This window comes from Nerophis ophidion, linkage group LG17, assembly GCF_033978795.1.
Source record: "Nerophis ophidion isolate RoL-2023_Sa linkage group LG17, RoL_Noph_v1.0, whole genome shotgun sequence".
Lineage (NCBI taxonomy): Eukaryota > Metazoa > Chordata > Actinopteri > Syngnathiformes > Syngnathidae > Nerophis > Nerophis ophidion.
In genome coordinates this window covers 23625760-23645009 of record NC_084627.1, presented here as the reverse complement: position 1 = coordinate 23645009, position 19250 = coordinate 23625760, and the positions used below count along the sequence as shown (strand labels likewise).

The following is a 19250-nucleotide window of genomic DNA, read 5'->3' as shown; positions in this document are numbered from 1 at the left end:
TGGGTTGTACAAAAGTGAACATGACGTCACGCATGGTTGCGGAGTCAGTTTAAACTTTTGCACTAAGGCAGCACTTAGCCAAACTACCTAAAGGTAATGTTGCAAATTTCAATACCAACAAAGAAATTGACTCAGAAAATGCTCAAATTGAGGCTCCACTTCTTTGTGTTCTAACTTGATGGTAATATACAAACCCCGTTTCCACATGAGTTGGGAAATTGTGTTAGATGTAAATATAAACGGAATACAATGATTTGCAAATCATTTTCAATCCATATTCAGTTGAATATGCTAAAAAGACAACATACTTGATGTTCAAACTGATAAACATTTTTTTTTTTGCAAATAATCATTAACTTAAGAATTTAATGCCAGCAACACGTTACAAAGAAGTTGGGAAAGGTGGCAATAAATACTAATAAAGTTGAGGAATGCTCATCAAACACTAATTTGGAACATCCCACAGGTGTGCAGGCTAATTGGGAACAGGTGGGTGCCATGATTGGGTATAAAAGCAGCTTCCATGAAATGCTAAGTAATTCACAAACAAGGATGGGGTGAGGGTCACCAATTTGTAAGCAAACTGTCGAACAGTTTTAGAACAACATTTCTCAACGAGCTATTGCAAGGAATTTAGGGATTTTACCATCTACGGTCTGTAAAATCATAAAAAGGTTCAGAGAATCTGGAGAAATCACAGCACGTAAGCATTGATATTACGGACCTTAGATCCCTCAGGCAGTACTGCATCAAAAACCGACATCAGTGTGCAAAGGATATCACCAAATGGGCTCTATACAAAGCGAAAGCCATTCATCAACAACACCCAGAAACGCCGCCGGCTTCGCTGGGTCTGAGCTCATCTAAGATGGACTGATGCAGAGTGGAAAAGTGTTCTGTGGTCTGACGAGTTCACATTTCAAATTATATTTGGAAACTGTGGACGTGGTGTCCTCCGGAACAAAGAGGAAAATAACCATCCGGATTGTTAAAGGCGCAAAGTTCAAAAGCCAGCATCTGTGATGGTATGGGGGTGCATTAGTTCCCAAAGCATGAGTAACTTACACATCTGTGAGAAAACCATTAATGCTGAATGGTCCATACAGGTTTTGGAGGAACATGTGTTGTCGCCCAAGCAATGTTATCATGGACGCCCCTGCTTATTTCAGCAAGACAATGCCAAGCCACGTGTTACAACAGCGTGGCTTCATAGTAAAAGAGTGCAGGTACTTTCCCTGCCCGCCTGCAGTCCAGACATGTCTCCGATCAAAAATGTGTGGCGCATTATGAAGCGTAAAATACAGCAAGACCCCGGACTGTTGAACAACTTAAGCTGTACATCAAACTACAATGGTAAAGAATTCCACTTTCAAAGCTTCAACAATTAGTTTCCTCAGTTCCCAAACGTTTATCGAGTGTTGTTAAAAGAAAATGTGATGTAACACAGTGGTGAACATGCCCTTTCCCAACTACTTTGGCATGTGTTGCAGCCATGAAATTGTAAGTTAATTATTACTTGCAAAAAAAAAAAAAGTTTATGAGTTTGAACATCAAATATGTTGTCTTTGTAGTGCATTCAACTGAATATGTATTGAAAAGGATTTGCAAATCATTGTATTCCGTTTATATTTACATCCAACACAATTTCCCAACTCATATGGAAACAGGGTTTGTACATTGGCTTTAGTATTGACATGGTACTGATTAGCATTAGCGACTTTACATGACAAGTTCAACACCTTCAAATGTGTCAATGAAAACTATAACTAAGATGCATGTTACAATTAGATGTCATGATCTATGGCCCGGATCATGTTTTGTCGTTTTCTGTTAGTTTTGGACTCCCTGAGTTCCTGTTTGTGCACCTCTGGGTTTGTTTTAGTTTCTCTGGGGATTAATTGGGTTCACCTGCCTCTGGTTAGTGGTCTGCACGCTCACCTGTTGTCGACCACTGATAAGAGAGCTATTTATTCACCTCTCTTGCCACACTCGACCTGGCTTCTTTGTCTGCTACACGCAACTGCTACTTGAGTATTCCTGTCTCTAATCCATGCAAAGTGTTAACCCTAGCATTCAGTGCGATTGGCAGAGTTTACCTTCGTCTTGTTCCTCTGTTTTTGGTGTTTCTTTGATTTTGAAGGAATAAATCATGTTCCGACCTGCAAGTCCTGAAAGGAGTGGTTCGTTTACATCCCGGGGGAACGAACCTCGCAGCAAGCTGCGACCCCCCTCACGTAACAATTAGATATAGCTGTGGCGTAATAAGTACAATACTTACACTATCAGCACTTTCTAGGGCGCAACAAAAGATTGAACTGACTAGCCAACACACCATAAATTACACATTAACGTCTTGGACTTGCAACTGTAATTGCAATTTAATGTTAAAATGAGAATATATGACAACTGGACAGCAGTTATCATCATCACCTCATTTTCAAATGTTGCAATAACTTATTTGATTTTATTATCAAAAACAGTTATTTATGAACACATACAAAAGTAGCTGTGGAAGTTGCTTCCTCGCAGTCCCACTGTCAGACACGGTACAGGAGCCAAGCGTGCAGGTTTTAACAACTGTTTTAATAATCATATGATTTCAACAAAAGTTTTCTCTCAGGACGCCACTTTTCAGCCACGTCCGTATCCTCTCCCACTCCTGCTCCCGGCCGCTTGCTGTTAAAGACAACAGATGATTAAATTAACACGTACCACCTGTGAAATCTAATCACCTGCCAGCTGTGTCTCGCCGTCAGCACTGCCACGCCCCTGTCTGATGGTGCTCTGTCCTCAGCACCATGGCCAGAGTGGCAGGCAGCGCTGGCCACCTCTCCCTCCATAGTAGCGAAAATTGGTATGTTGAAAACCGGTTTCGAGTCCCAGGTACCGAGATTGGTACTGTATTGGTTCAAATGTTAACAGTATCGATCTCTTACCAATACTTTGGAAATATTCATTTACACCCTTATAATCACTCTGAAGAACATTCAAAACCGCCAACAATACTCCAAATACACCTTGTTACCAGAATACTTACCAAATATTAGTGATATTGTTATTGTAAGTGCTAACACTGAGGAACTACTGCTGCATCGCCTCTGAGTTGGTAAAAGTTAATTTTAGATTATAAGTCTTGCCTTTCACTTGTATAGTAGAAGCTTGTTGCCATAAACAGAGAAGGTGGTCAATTTTGACATTCAACTTTGCCTGGAGATGGCGAGAAAAACACAAAAAGACGCTCGTTTGTGTTACATGTTTTTTTTTTTTACTTGCGTGCAGTGTGAGGACTATGATTAATTGTTCATCTAAACGGGAAGATATAAACATCCCATCAGTAGGCCTCCCAGTGAGAGCAGACAATGTACAGTAAGTGATTGTTTTTTTATGTTGATTGTTGGTATTTCTTGTTTAGCACTAATCAGTACTGGTGCATTCTGCTTAGTGTTTCAGTAAAGCCAGATCTGTTTAGCACACAGCTTTTAAAACTTGTAGCTCATCTTCCGTATATATTTAGGCAAAAAAATATAAGGTTCTGGATCATCATTTGTCCCAAAAGAGTCGTTGTTGTCTCACAAAGTCTGCCATAAGTAGTCATAAATGTTTTTTTTTTAAGGAAATAGCGAATGTTGCGATGCATCTGTGAGATTAATACACTGCCGTATGCTTAAAGTGACTAAAATACATAAATATTAAATGTTATTATAAATGTGCCCGTTACTACATTACGTATATACTTACAGCTTGTGTATAAATTAGGTGAAATACAGCAACTACCATTGGTTCCCTTGTTAGCTGACCTCTGCTAGCAATTATTTATCAGTTAGAATGCATAACATATGTGTGCTTTTCTCACATAATAGGCAAAATTATAAGAAAACAAGTCCAGTTTCCCTTATGATAATTAGCTCTTATCTCAAAACACGCATACATTGGGGCACTCTTATGTTGAGGTAGCACTTTAGTATGAAACTTCTGCAGCTATAATTTGAAAAAATGAACAGCAATCATGTAATTGCATTATTCCTCTCAGCAGTGGTTCGTAAACTTTTTTCACCAAGTACCACCTCAGAAAACACTTGGCTCTCCGAGTACTACTGTTATGACCAACACTTGAATGCAGTAGCGTAGTAGGCCTAAGTATTAATTGACAATAAGGCAGAGGTTTTATTGAACATGTATATTTCATATTTTTGGCCACTGTAACATTACACACAGTTTGAAAAATGACACTGTTTGAATATTTGATTAAGTGATTCTTTGGTACACCACTATACGAAGCCTGCAGGTGTAGAGTTGTGTATAAAGAGAGTATGGCCAGACGCCATGACTGCTACCAAGAACGTGTGTCATTTTGACATTAGTTTTTCCTGACGAAATAAACCAAAAAAATATATATAAGAATCAAAAAAAAAAAAAACACAGGACGAGATGTTGAACAGTCCCTTGTGCCAAATGTGGAGAGTACTCACTCGAGATGTCCTTGTTGTTAAGACTGGTAGACAGACAACGTGAGGATGTGGGGGGTGGGGTGTTCTTGTGAGTTGTAGGATATGAGACTTGGTCAGGGTTAAATTCCAGGACAATTGGACAAGCGACACATCTTCAGTAGTGCGCCCTTGCATCATTGGGTGTTTCGGCCCTCAAACACCATACACCCTCCACAAAGGTGGCCCGCCAAAGGATGATCAGTCCTCAGCTTGTGTCCCGTGCTCAGCTGTTCCCGAAATTCACCCTGTTACACTGCTGTTTTTGGGGCCCAACCAGGGTCCTTCTGCTTGAGCCAAATCCACTGGCTGCTTCTTTCTGCTGCCTCTGAGACTGCTCTGATGGTCCTCCGCAGAGCCTGACCATGGCTGCCGAGTTCCCTCAGCAGTCTGATAGTAGACGACGCCACAAATCCTCTGCATCCCACCTCTACTGGATAGACCTTGGTGTTCCAGCCACGCTAACTCGCTTCTTCTGCTAGCTCTGAGTAGCGCAGCTTCTTACGTTCATAGGCCTCCTCCACAGAGTTCTCCCATGGGACTGTGAGCTCTATGACGTAAGCAGTCTTCACCGAAGGGTACCAGAGCACCAAGTCTGGCCTGAGGTTGGTAGAGACAATCTCAGGTGGGAAAACCAGCTGTTTGCCGATGTCTGCCAGCATCTTCCAGTCGCGGGCCAGGTATAGGTGACCTGTTTCTGGTTTGACGGAAAGCTGTTTGGGTGTTTTCCCGCCCTCTCGGACAAACATTGTTGTCTTCAAGGGATTAGATGCTCTTGGTGGCAAGGAGTTGACGGCACCACGCATGCTCTCCAGGGCTGATGCCAAGCTCCTGAGAACCTGGTTGTGCCGCTAGGTGTATCTCCCCTGCGTGAGGCTCGTCTTACATCCTGTCATGATGTGTCTATATAGAGTTCTAAACATACTTCAACTCATAAACCTATGAAGTTTATGATTTCCCAGAATTACAGATTTTCCGGGACATTTTTCTATTTAAAAAGATTGGGCCGCTTTTCAAACTTCCACCATTTCCACATTTTTCAACCGATTCAAGCCATTCTACCTTCAACACATTCCACCATACTGTAAATTTAAACTACTCTTTTTTCCAAGTTGAAAAAAATTCCCGTTTTTTTCCAGAATTCCTGGTTTCCCAAAGCCCTATTTCCACACTTTTTCAGGCGATTACTCATCCAACGTTTTTCAACCCACTTTGACCGTTCTACCGTCAAAATATTCCTCTTAATCAGGACAAAAAACAAAGTTGTTTTTTGACCCTGGAAAACTCCCGGTTTTCCCAAAATTCCAGGAATTATATAATACCATTTCTTAAGTCAACATGTTACTACGTCAACCTTTCACGACCCATTTGAAAAATTTCACCACCAACCATTTCAACTCATTGAGACCATTGCAGTTTTTTGTACCATTTAAAAAATAAATTCCCGCTCTGCCTTCCACATTTTTCACCCAATTCATACCGTTCCAACTTCAAACTGTTCATCCTATTCGGGAATCACGGGCTTTCCCTTGACAAATCCCAAAAATTCTCAGATTTCCCAGAAATCCAGGTTTTAAGGGACATTTTCCCGTTCAAAATGAATTGGCCACTTTTCAAACTTCTACAATTTCCACATGTTTTCAACCGATTCAAACTATTCCACCTTCAACACATTCCACCATCCTGGAAATTTAAACTAGCTTTTTTCCAAGTTGAAAAAAATTCCTGGTTTTCCTAAGCCTTATTTCCACACTTTTTTCTAGCGACTACTCATTTAACTTTTTTCAGCCCACTTCGACCATTCCACTCTCAAAATATTCCTCTTAATCAGTACAAAAAACAAAGTTGTTTTTTGAACTGGAAAAATTCCTGGTTTTCCCGAAATTCCAGGAATTCTGTAATAAACGATAAATGGGTTGTACTTGTATAGCGCTTTTCTACCTTCAAGGTACTCAAAGCGCTTTGACACTACTTCCACATTTACCCATTCACACACGCATTCACACACTGATGGAGGGAGCTGCCATGCAAGGCGCTAACCAGCACCCATCAGGAGCAAGGGTGAAGTATCTTGTTCAGGACACAACGGACGTGACGAGGTTGGTACTAAATGGGGATTGAACCAGGGACCCTCAGATTGCGCACGGCTACTCTTCCACTGCGCCACGCCGTCCCTAATACCATTTTTTAAGTCAACATGTTACTACGTCAACATTTCTCGACCGATTTGAAAATGTCAACACAAACCATTTCAACTTATTCACCAATTTAAGTTTTTTACCATTTAGAAAAAAAATCCAGCTTTTCCCGAAATTCCCAAATGTTTTGGAAATTCTCATTGAACTTAATGGGACATTTTTCAAAGTTCCACAATTCCACCCTTCTTTTCTATGATTTGTACACTGTTCCAACTTCAAACTGTTCAGCCTGTTTGGGAATCACGGGCTTTCCCTTGACAAATTCCGAAAAGTTCCAGATTTCCCAGATTTCCAAGAATTTCCAGGTTTTACGGGACATATTCCCATTCAAAATTAATAGGCGATCTTTTCAAGCATCCACCATTTACACATTTTTCAACCGATTCAAATCATTTTACCTTCAACACATTCCACCATCCTGGAAATTTAAACTACCCTTTTTTGAAGTTGAAAAAAATTACAGGATTTTCCAGAATTCCTGGTTTTCCAAAGCCCTATTTCCACACTTTTTTCTGGTGACTACTTATCCAACATTTTTCAACCCACTTCGACCGTTCCACCGTCAAAATATTCCTCTTAGTTAGGACAAAAAAACAAGTTTATTTTTGAACTGGAAAAATTCCCGGTTTCCCGAAATTCCAGGAATTCTGTAATACCACTTCTCAATTCCACATATTTGTACTTCAACATTTCTCGACCGATTTAAAAAAAATTCAACACCAACCATTTTAACTCATTCAGACCATTCAAATTTTTTACCATTTAAATAAAAAAATCAGATTTTCCCAAAATTACCTAATACCATTTACTACTACCATTTACTACTTCAACATTTCTTGACCAATTTAAACATTTCAACACCAACCAATTAAGCTCATTCAGGACATTCATGCTCCTAATATGTATTTCTTGTAATCCCACTTTTCCCAAAATTTCCAGGAATTTCCCATTCAAATAAATGGGCCATTTTTCCAAGTTGCACAATTCCCACATTTTTCAACATTTTCAAACCATTCCAACATTAACCCGTTCCACTCACCCTGGGCCTTCAAAATAACACTTTCCCAAGCTCCAAACCAAATTCCGGCTTTTCCGGCAATACAAACTCTTCGGGGCGGCGTGGCCCAGTAGTTACAGTGGCTGTGCCAGCAACTTGAGGGTTGCAGGTTCTATCCACGATTCTGCCCTCCTAGTCACTGCTGTTGTGTCCTTGGGCAAGAGACTTTACCCACAAGCTCCCAGTGGCCACCCACCCTGGTTTAAAGGCCTACTGAAACCCATTACTACCCACCACGCAGTCTAATAGTTTATATATCAATGATGAAATATTAACATTGCAACACATGCCAATACGGCCTTTTTAGTTTACTAAATTGCAATATTAAATTTCCTGGGACTTTTTTCTTGAAAACATTGCTTAATAATGACATGTACGCGTGACGTCACGGGCTGTTATGAATATGAGCGCTGCGCACACACACAGCTAAAAGTCGTCTGCTTTAACGGCATAATTACACAGTATTTTGGAGATATGTGTTGCTGAATCTTTTGCAATTTGTTCAATTAATATTGGAGAAGTCAAAGTAGAAAGACGGAGTTGGGAAGCTTTAGCCTTTGGCCACACAAACACACGGTTATTCCTTGTTTAAAATTCACAGAGGTGAAGCTTTCCTATGGATCACAGCGGACATGGATCCCAACCGAATGTCAACCAGCAGGTTTCGGTGAGAAAATTGTGGTTAAAAAGTCGCTTCTTACCGGATATCAGCTGAGCTTGTGCCTCCAGTACAGCTGGTGTCGACTTCTCCGAGACACTGCGCGTCAACACCCGGCCGTTACACTTCCGACTATCAGGTACTGTTAAACTCACTAAAACACTAGCAACACAATAGAAAGATAAGGGATTTCCCAGAATTATCCTAGTAAATGTCTCTAAAAACATATGAATCCGTCTCAATGCAACGCGATTGCAATCGCGTTTTTTTTTTTTTTTTCTAGTCCGTCGCTATCAATATCCTCAAACACAAATCTTTCATCCATCCATCCATCATCTTCCGCTTATCCGAGGTCGGGTCGCGGGGGCAACAGCCTAAGCAGGGAAACCCAGACTTCCCTCTCCCCAGCCACTTAGTCTAGCTCTTCCCGGGGGATCCCGAGGCGTTCCCAGGCCAGCCGGGAGACATAGTCTTCCCAACGTGTCCTGGGTCTTCCCCGTGGCCTCCTACCGGTTGGACGTGCCCTAAACACCTCCCTAGGGAGGCGTTCGGGTGGCATCCTGACCAGATGCCCGAACCACCTCATCTGGCTCCTCTCGATGTGAAGGAGCCATAAACCTTTCTGTTTATGGCTCTTTTGGCGATGACGTCAGAACGTGACGTCACCGAGGTAATACACCTGACATTTTCATTTTCAAAACATTACAAACACCGGGTCTCAGCTCTGTTATTTTCCGTTTTTTCGACTATTTTTTGGAACCTTGGAGACATCATGCGTCGTCGGTGTGTTGTCGGAGGGTGTAACAACACTAACAGGGAGGGATTCAAGTTGCACCACTGGCAAGAAATCTGCCGCCAGATCCCCATTGAATGTACCAGAGTGTCTGCACATTTTATCGGCGATGCTAAGGCAGACATGGCACAGACATGTATGGATAACATGCAGGTGCATTTGCAACGATTAAGTCAACGAAATCACAAAGGTGAGTTTTGTTGATGTTGTTGACTTATGTGCTAATCAGACATATTTGGTCGCGGCATGACTGCCAGCTAATCGATGCTAACATGCTATGCTAATCGATGCTAACATGCTATTTACGCTAGCTGTATGTACATTTGAAACTGGATACCCACATTTAATGCGAAACAAACACTTACCAATTGACATATTTAAGTTGCTCCAGTGTCACAAGATGCGAAAGTCCTGATCGTTTGGTCCGCACATTTTACCGGCGATGCTAATAAGGCAGCCATGCTATGGGCCACTTCATTAGGTACACCCATGCTGTGGCCGAACAGCGTCAATAGCGATTCGCTCAATAGCTTCAGTTTCTTCTTCAATTTCGTTTTCGCTATCTGCCTCCATACTCCAACCATCTGTTTCAATACATGCGTAATCTGTTGAATCGCTTAAGCCGCTGAAATCCGAGTCTGAATCCGAGCTAATGTTGCTATATCTTGCTGTGGTAACCGCCATGTTGTTTGTATTGGCAGCCCTGTATGACGTCACAGGGAAATGGACAGTCGCATCGCAAATAGCGAAAATAAAGAACTTTAAAGCTTTTTTTAGGGATATTCCGGGAGGTGTAGAATTTTTTAAAACACTTCTAAAAATAAAACAAGCCACTGGGAACTGATTTTTATTGTTTTTAACCCTTTTGAAATTGTGATAATGTTCCCCTTTAAAGCTTTTTTTAGGGATATTCAGGCACGAGTAAAATTTTGAAAAAAAATTCAAAAAATAAAATAAGCCACAGGGAACTGATTTTTATTGGCGTTACCCCTTCTGAAATTGTGATAATGTTCCCCTTTAAGAACCACTGCACTAGAGGAAAGCGCTAAATAAAAATAATTCACTTCACTTCAACATTGAAACTATTCTTACATTCATACTATACATTCTGTCAGCATTTCAGTTCAACTTCAGCATTGGAGCGTTCACACGCAATTCCTTTAGCAATCGCCTCTTCTAGTTGTGTGTGTTTTTTAAGGAGTCTAGTTTTAGTGCGTCAACGTGGACGTCACACTATTTGTGTGTGCATGTGTGTAAGTTGAGCTTGCACTGTTATTGTTTGGGTGTGTGTAGTAACAGAGAAGTTTGCATCCTTAGTTTAGATGGCACTGATGCTTTTGGATGCGGTGTGCAGGTGTACCTAATATTTGGGTGATCTGATAGCTGCATAAAGGTGTGTGTTGATAATCGATGAAGGTATAGTCATCATCATCATCATCGTCACCACCTCGCATGTGAGGGAGAGCTCTCTTGGTGGGAGGGGGGAGTGAAGAAGTGAGAGAGGAGGGGGTGAGGGGTGGGGGTTGGGGGGGGGGGGGCAACCAGCCATCCTGCCTGCCTATTGATCTCCAAACATCTGGAACACGTCATATTTGTTTTTACAAGGCAAAAAAAAAAAAAAAAAAAAAAAACGGGTGAGGGGGGTGGGGAGCTCGGCGATCGCTCTGCATGCATGGAGGAGTGAGACAGCATCAGCATCAGCACCAAGAAGCAGGACACCGCCGGAGCACTTGACACCTTCCTTCCACGGTGTGTGTCGTGTGCGCGAAATCTGCCTCTGCAGGCCGATCCATGGCATCTTCTTGATCCAGTGGCGCAAAGGATCGAATAAAAAGCAGCAATCGAGGAGGAGGAGCGGATTGTAATCCAATTTGGTACTTACTCGGGGGTGGGTGGGTGGGTGTTTTTTTATTTATTTTTTAGGGGGGGTCTGTTTTTTTTTTGTTTTTTTTTTTGGCGCGGCGATGGACTGGCATGGCATGGCTCGCCTCGGATTCTTCCTGTGGGCTCTGCTGCATGGAATGTGGGGACTGAGCGCCGCCTGCCCGGAGTCCTGCACCTGCGCCGTCTCCACGATTGTTTGCGTCGATCCCGAACCGGGCATCGAGGATTTCCCGCTGCTGACGCTGGACGAGATGGAGAACATCAACGAGATGTGAGTGCATGTGTGCGTGTGAAGTTATTAGGACGCCACCTTTTTTAAAAATTTATATTTTTTTTAATTATTTTTTTTTGGGGATGACGACGACGATGGTTGCATGTCGGAAAGGCTCAACCACGTGACGCGTTATCGCCTCTTTCTGCTGACACCCCGCGCGACGTGGATCATTTCGTCACGGCGGACACGTGAAATCGTGCGAGGTGTTTGGCGGGGATGCGCGTTCCACGAGCGGCGATGCTGCTGCTCGCGTGCGTGTGCACGTAGCGCGCGTGCGTAATGGCCGTGCGGTGCGCGCCCATTTACTAAGCAGCGCTTAAAAAAAAAAAAAAAGCGAACACCGTGCATCTCCCAAAAAAAAAAAAAAAACCCGCTTAAAGGAGCGTGTCGTCATCACATTGTTGACAGGTGACACATGGTATTGCGTGGCTAAGGCCACATAGTGGGGGCGCGCATGTGTGCAGAGGCGTGCGCAGACAGCGTGACATACGTGTCGCATGACGTGGAAAAACGTTGCGTGAGCGATTCATGTATAGACATGCACTATTTCAAACTGGATTTTTTTTTTCAAACCCATACCATTAACGGTCAGGCAATATTCTCATTGCTTGTAGAGTGGAAACAATTTGCCCGATAGGAAATAGTTTAAAGGCCTACTGAAATTAGATTTTCTTTTTTAAACGGGGACAGCAGGTCCATTCTATGTGTCATACTTGATCATTTCGCGATATTGCCATATTTTTGCTGAAAGGATTTAGTAGAGAACATCCACGATAAAGTTCGCAACTTTTGGTCGCTAATAAAAAAGCCTTGCCTGTACCGGAAGTAGCAGACGATGTGCGCGTGACGTCACGGGTTGTATGGCTCCTCACATCCTCACATTTTTTTAAATCATAGCAAGAGCTATTCGGACCGAGAAAGTGACGATTTCCCCTTTGATTTGAGCGAGGATAAAAGATTAATGGATGAGGAAAGTTAGAGTGAGGCACTAAATAAAGAAAAGAAAAGGCGACGGTGTGAGCATTTCAGATGTAACTAGACACGTTTGCCAGGATAATTCTGGAAGATCCCTTACCCGCCTATTGTTTTAATAGTGTTTTAGTGAGATTGTAAAGTCATACCTGAAAGTCGGATGGCTGCGGTGTGTCTCTCAGAGAAGCCAATGGAGGAGGCAAGATCACAGCTGCCTTTTTGACAGCTGCAGTAGGAAGTCGCTCTGTGTTAAAGCTTCACAACAAAGAAACACCGGCTGTGTTTCGGTGCTAAAGGCAGCTGCAATCCACCGCTTTCCACCAACAGCATTCTTCTTTATAGTGTCCATTATTAATTGAACAAATTACAAAAGATTCAGCAACACAGATGTCCAAAATACTGTGTAATCATGCGATGAAAAGAGACGACTTTTAGCCGTAAGTGGTGCTGGGCTAATATGTCCGCTACAACCGGTGAAGTCATAAACACGCGTCATCATACGCGTCATCATTCCGCGACGTTTTCAACAAGAAACTCCGCGGGAAATTTAAAATTGTCATTTAGTAAACTAAACCGGTTGATTGGCATGTGTTGCAATGTTAATATTTCATCATTGATATATAAACTATCAGACTGCGTGGTCGGTAGTAGTGGGTTTCAGTAGGCCTTTAAGTATCGCAGTAATAATTAACTGTACAACCAGTGCAAAAAGTAATACTCATTACTGAGGTGCATGTTTAAACAGAAGTACTTCTATTAATTGGTTCGTAAACTGAAAAGTTTGTATCGGGCTGGAAAGGGCACGTGATTTAGAATAGAATCGAATATATCTTTATTGTCATTGTACAAACCCTGTTTCCATATGAGTTGGGAAATTGTGTTAGATGTAAATATAAATGGAATACAATGATTTGCAAATCCTTTTCAACCCATATTCAGTTGAATATGGGTTGAAACAACATGTGCTGCCAACTAAGCGCCGTCTTTTTCATGGACGCCCCTGCTTATTTCAGCAAGACAATGCCAAGCCACATTCAGCACGTGTTACAACAGCGTGGCTTCGTAAAAAAAAAAAGAGTGCGGGTACTTCCCTGGCTCGCCTTCATGCAGTCCGGACCTGTCTCCCATCGAAAATGTGTGGCGCATTATGAAGCGTAAAATACGACAGCGGAGACTGAAGTTCTACATAAAACAAGAATGGGAAAGAATTCTACTTTCAAAGCTTCAACAATTTGTTTCCTCAGTTCCCAAACGTTTATTGAGTGTTGTTAAAAGAAAAGGTGATGTAACACTGTGGTGAACATGCCCTTTCCCAACTACAAACCCCGTTTCCATATGAGGTGGGAAATTGTGTTAGATGTAAATATAAACGGAATACAATGATTTGCAAATCATTTTCAACCCATATTCAGACAACATATTTGAGGTTCAAACTGATAAACATTTTTATTTGTGCAAATAATCATTAACTTTAGAATTTGATGCCAACAACACGTGACAAAGAAGTTGGGAAAGGTTGCAACAAATACTGATAGAGTTGAGAAATGCTCATCAAACTCTTATATGGAACATCCCACAGGTGTGCAGGCTAATTGGGAACAGGTGGGTGCCATGATTGGGTATAAAAGCAGCTTCCCAAAAAATGCTCAGTCTTTCACAAGAAAGGATGGGGCGAGGTACACCCCTTTGTCCACAACTGCGTGAGCAAATAGTCAAACAGTTTAAGAACAACATTTCTCAAAGTGCAATTGCAAGAAATTTAGGGATTTCAACATCTACGCTCCATAATATCATCAAAAGATTCAGAGAATCTGGACAAATCACTCCACGTAAGCGGCATGGCTGGAAACCAACATTGAATGACCGTGACATTTGATCCCTCAGACGGCACTGTAACAAAAACCGACGTCAATCTCTAAAGGATATCACCACATGGGCTCAGGAACACTTCAGAAAACCACTGTCAGTAAATACAGTTGGTCGCTACATCTGTAAGTGCAAGTTAAAGCTCTACTATGCACAGGGGCGCCGCTAGGGATTTTGGGCCCCATGAAAATAATCTTTACAGGGCCCCCAAGTTAGTGTCATTATTTTTTCCGTATTCTAATTTCATTATCATTAAGGGCCTCTCTGGGCCACCTTCCATCATGGGCCCCTAGAATCCGTCTCCTTTACCCCCCCTTTTTGGTGCCCCTGACTATGCAAAGCGAAAGCCATTTATCAACAACATCCAGAAACGCCACCAGCTTCTCTGGCCCCGAGATCATCTAAGATGGACTGATACAAAGTGGAAAAGTGTTCTGTGGTCTGAGGAGTCCATATTTCAAATTGTTTTTGGAAACTGTGGACATTTGTGTCCTCAGGAACAAAGAGGAAAATAACCTACCGGATTGTTATAGGCGCAAAGTTCAAAAGCCAGCATCTGTGATGGTATGGGGGTGTATTAGTGCCCAAGGCATGGGTAACTTACACATCTGCGATGGCACCATTAATGCTGAAAGGTACATACAGGTTTTTGATTAACATATACTGTACTGACAATTAAGCAACATTATCATGGACGCCCCTGCTTATTTCAGCCAGACAATGCCACACCAGGTGTTACAACAGCGTGGCGTCATAGTAAAAGAGTGCAGGTACTTGACTGTTCTGCCTGTAGTCCAGACCTGTCTCCCATTGAAAATTTTGAAGCCTAAAATACGACAACAGAGACCCCGGACTGTTGAACAACTTAAGCTGTACATCAAGCAAGAATGGGAAAGAATTCCAACTGAAAAGCTTCAAAAATGTGTCTCCTCAGTTCTTAAACGTTTATTGAGTGTTGTTAAAAGAAAAGGTGACGTAACACAGTGGTGAACATGCCCTTTCCCAACTACTTTGGCATGTGTTGCAGCCATCAAATTCTCAGTTAATTATTATTTGCAAAAAAAAACAGACAAAGTTCATGAGTTTGAACATCAAATATCTTGTCTTTTTAGTGCATTCAATTGAATATGGGTTCAAACGGATTTGCAAATCATTGTATTCCGTTTATATTTACATCCAACACAATTTCCCAACTCATATGAATGTGGGGTTTGTACAATTTACCACAAAACTGTAAGCAAAACTAATGTAGAGCAAATTCATAAAAACATAGATAAATAGATAAAAATACATCCACCCATCCATTTTGTACCGCTTGTCTCTTTTGGGGTTGCGGGGGTCGCTGGTGCCTATCTCAGCTGCATCTGGGCGGAAGGCGCGGTACACCCTGGACAAGTCGCCACCTCATCACAGGGCCAACACAGATAGACAGACAACATTCACACTCACATTCACACACTAGGGACCATTTAGTGTTGCCAATCAACCTATCCCCAGGTGCATGTCTTTGGAGGTGGGAGGAAGCCGGAGGGAACTCACGCACTCACGGGGAGAACATGCAAACTCCACACAGAAAGATCCAGAGCCGGGGATTGAACCCAGGACTGCTAAGGACCTTCGTATTGTGAGGCACATGCACTAACCCCTCTACCACTATGCTGCCCATAATAATACATAAAATAGATACACAGCTCACATGCCCAGTCATTCTTGTCTTGTGTTCAGCGACACTATTGCTCTCGGGTAAAAAGTGTTCTCAAATCTGTTTGTCCAGCATTTTATTGTCCTGTATCTCCTGCCCGAGGCCAGCAGTTCAAAAAGTTTATGTCCGGGGTGAGATGGGTCCCTTATGACGTTTTGGGTCTTTCTTTTTTTTTTCCCGCAATGCATTGTGGGTTCCTGATAACCTGACTCTTGCCAGATCCTTTTGGTTCACTGAGCTCCGCACAAGGATCTGGGCCTGAGTGAATTGCAAACTCCTTGAAGATGGCAACAAATATTGGACCAATCAGGATCGCCGGACGGGATTTCATAGACGTGATGTAGCCCCGAAGCGACTGATTCAAACAACAATGGTGGCATGCTGTGAAGAGTCGTTTGCTGACATTGATTCTGCTATTGCAACTGTTTTTGTGACATCTAGTGACATTGCTGCGTTGTTTCAGTAAAAGTTCTCAAACTTTTCGGTCTGTCGTTATTCAATATGTCGGCTGTTCCGTTTTGGATTTGCCAGCGTTGCTCTCATCAGCGTCACGGGTTGATTCCGATCTGAGTGGTTGAAGTAGCACGTCATTCAAGATAGCGGAAAAATGCTTCATCCAATCACATAAAATTATTTTTTTTACAAGGCCCCGCCTTCTGAAATACATCTCCTATTGAGAAGTCCCAGATCCTTGTGTGATTTATTTGCTATGAATTGATTAACGTGGACCCCGACTTAAATAAGTTGAAAAACTTATTCATGTGCTACCATTTAGTGGTCAATTGTACGGAATATGTACTGTACTGTGCAATCTACTAATAAAAGTTTCAATCAATCAAAAAAAGCTCAGCGAACTACAAGGATCTGGCAAGAGTCGGGTTTGGTTCCTGGTTGTATGGCCACGATACCAATATTTTGGTACAGGAATCCGGTACCAAAATTATTTCGATCCTTTTCGTAATAAAGGGGACCACAAAAAATGGCATTATTGGCTTTATTTTAACAAAAAAAAATCTTATGGTACATTAAACATATGTTTCTAATTGCAAGTTCTCCTTAAATAAAATAGTGAACATACAAGGCAGCTTGTCTTTGATTAGTAAGGAAACAAACAAAGGCTCCTAATTTAGTCTGCTGACATATGCAGTAACATATTGTGCCATTTATCATTCTATTATGTTGTCAAAATTATTAAGGACAAGTGGTAGAAAATGAATTAATAATCTACTTGTTAATTTACTGTTACGATCTGCTTACTTTCTCTTTCAACATATTCTATCTACACTTCTGTTAAAATGTAACAATCACTTATTCTTCTGTTTTTTGGATGCTTTACATTAGTTTTGGATGATACCACAAATTTGGGTATCAATCCGATACCAAGTCGTTACAGGATCGTACATTGGTCATATACTGGGATCTGAGCCGAGGATGTCATTGTGGATTGTGCAGCCCTTTGAGACACTCGTGGTTTAGGGCTATATAACTGAACTTTGATTGATTGATTGATTGATTGATTGATTGATTGATTGAAAGTCATCTTGTGTCCAGGGACATATTTCCTGAGTTTATAAACATTATATGAAAAAACCCCAAAAGAAGATGTTGTGATGCCCAAAAATATTGGTGTAGTCATAGTAGTATGAACGAGATGCACTCTTATACTTGGTATCGTTACAGTGGATGTTAGGTGTAGATCCACCAATGGCGTATGTTTACATTTTGACGCCAGTGAGCTACGGCGTGTAGTGAAGCATGTTTAGCTATTCTTCGTCCTGCACGGATGATACTTGTAAGAAACGTTCTTTATTGTGTCCCCATGGAGGCGAGGATTAGTGATTTAGAAGTAGCTAAAACACTGCAGGCAGCGGATGGACGTTAGCTGCTAGCCAGCTAGCCATGTCTTAAAGCACCTCTTCCTGAAGGCGTTTCAGTGTTATAACTTCACATTTATTGTTAGTTTTTAAGTCAAAATGCGTCCGTTCTCCCTTTTTTGTCTACAAACTGTGTCTGTTTGTAAGTACTCGGTGATTGTGCGCTGCCGAACATGCTCCTCTGCTCGTAAAACCAGCAATGACATGACGTGACGACAACGAGGGAGCGGGTACGGTACTTTTCAGAAGCGGTATAGTACCGAATGCGGTACTATACTAGTATTGTTATATTGTACAACCCTAGTTCCTGGTAGCTATTTTTGCTGGATGTATAGGTTTTGTTCACATGGCTGTGCTGTACGCGCGGTATTGTAAGAGAGAGCAACAACCGCAATTAAAATGGATCGTACAAAATGAAAAAAAAATCGAAGGGCCTTATCGAGACCAACTGTCACCCATTTCAAAGGCTCGTGACCTTGGGGGAAAAAAAAGTTAAATTGGAGAAGTTCTTTTTTTTTTTTTTTTTACAATGCAATACTGGTATGTGTATTGAAGGGTGGTTTTCGTGACATGCTAATTGTCGCCGATCATTTATCCAGTAATGTTCATAATGCCGACAAAAGTGTTTCAGTTTTCAGTTTTCAGTTTCAGTGTCAGTTTCAGTTTATTTCGAACATGCATGTAATTCATCCCATATTACCAGTTGTTTCATTACAGCACGTCCGAAAAGGAGTAGATCAAAGTAGAGCTTATTTAGTCCTACCTCTTTTCATACCATAGCAATTTTATCCAATTTCCTTGTTCTCTGTAACAGAACAGTGAATAAATAAATAGTATACCATAGTAAGCAAACAAATATTAAATACATACAGTTTGTAAATAATCTTTGTTTCAATAATTAAAAAAAAGGATTCAAGATGTTCACCATAATTCTTGTTCTGTGTACTTTGTGAACACTTGTAGTTTGAACAGTCTCTTAAACTGAATCATATCGGTGCTTTGTTTGATTTCTTTGCTTAATTAATTCCTAATTTAATTCCACTTACAGATATGCCAAAGGTTTTAAGTGTTGTAGAAGTGTGCCATTGTCTTCTGTCACAATCGAGGTGGGAGGGATAAAACTAGCTTTTATGGAATTCCTAAGGTTATATAATTGGACAGGGAGAAACGACTAAAACGAAGAGTGAAAGTCAAAGGCGAGCATGGATTGCTTCAATTAACCGAGCAAATGTGACGTGTTATGAACATCTTTGGGTCTGTTGGGCTCATTTCATTTCAGGTACCGTATTTTCCGGACTATAAGGCGCACTTAAAATAATTTTTTTCCCTCAAAACTCGACCTGGTGCGCCTAATGTATCGAATAATTATGGTTTTGGTTACCGGCCTCAAAGCAATTTTATTTGATACACTGTGATTAGTGTGAGCAGTAGTTGGCAGTCAAACATAAGAGATACATGTGGACTGCAATATGATGGAAATATGACTCA

General features: G+C 41.5%; 1 protein-coding gene across 1 annotated transcript in view; it reads left to right on the top strand.

The window, feature by feature from the left end:
• Window positions 1–11098: 11098 nt before the first annotated feature.
• The window catches only part of ntrk2b (neurotrophic tyrosine kinase, receptor, type 2b), an 85229-nt gene continuing 77077 nt past the window's right edge, over window positions 11099–19250 (top strand). Inside the window, exon 1 of the mRNA XM_061876616.1 lies at window positions 11099–11345. Coding sequence (XP_061732600.1) covers window positions 11155–11345 — 191 coding nt within the window. The 5' untranslated portion in view covers window positions 11099–11154. The remainder of the gene's footprint in view (window positions 11346–19250) is intronic.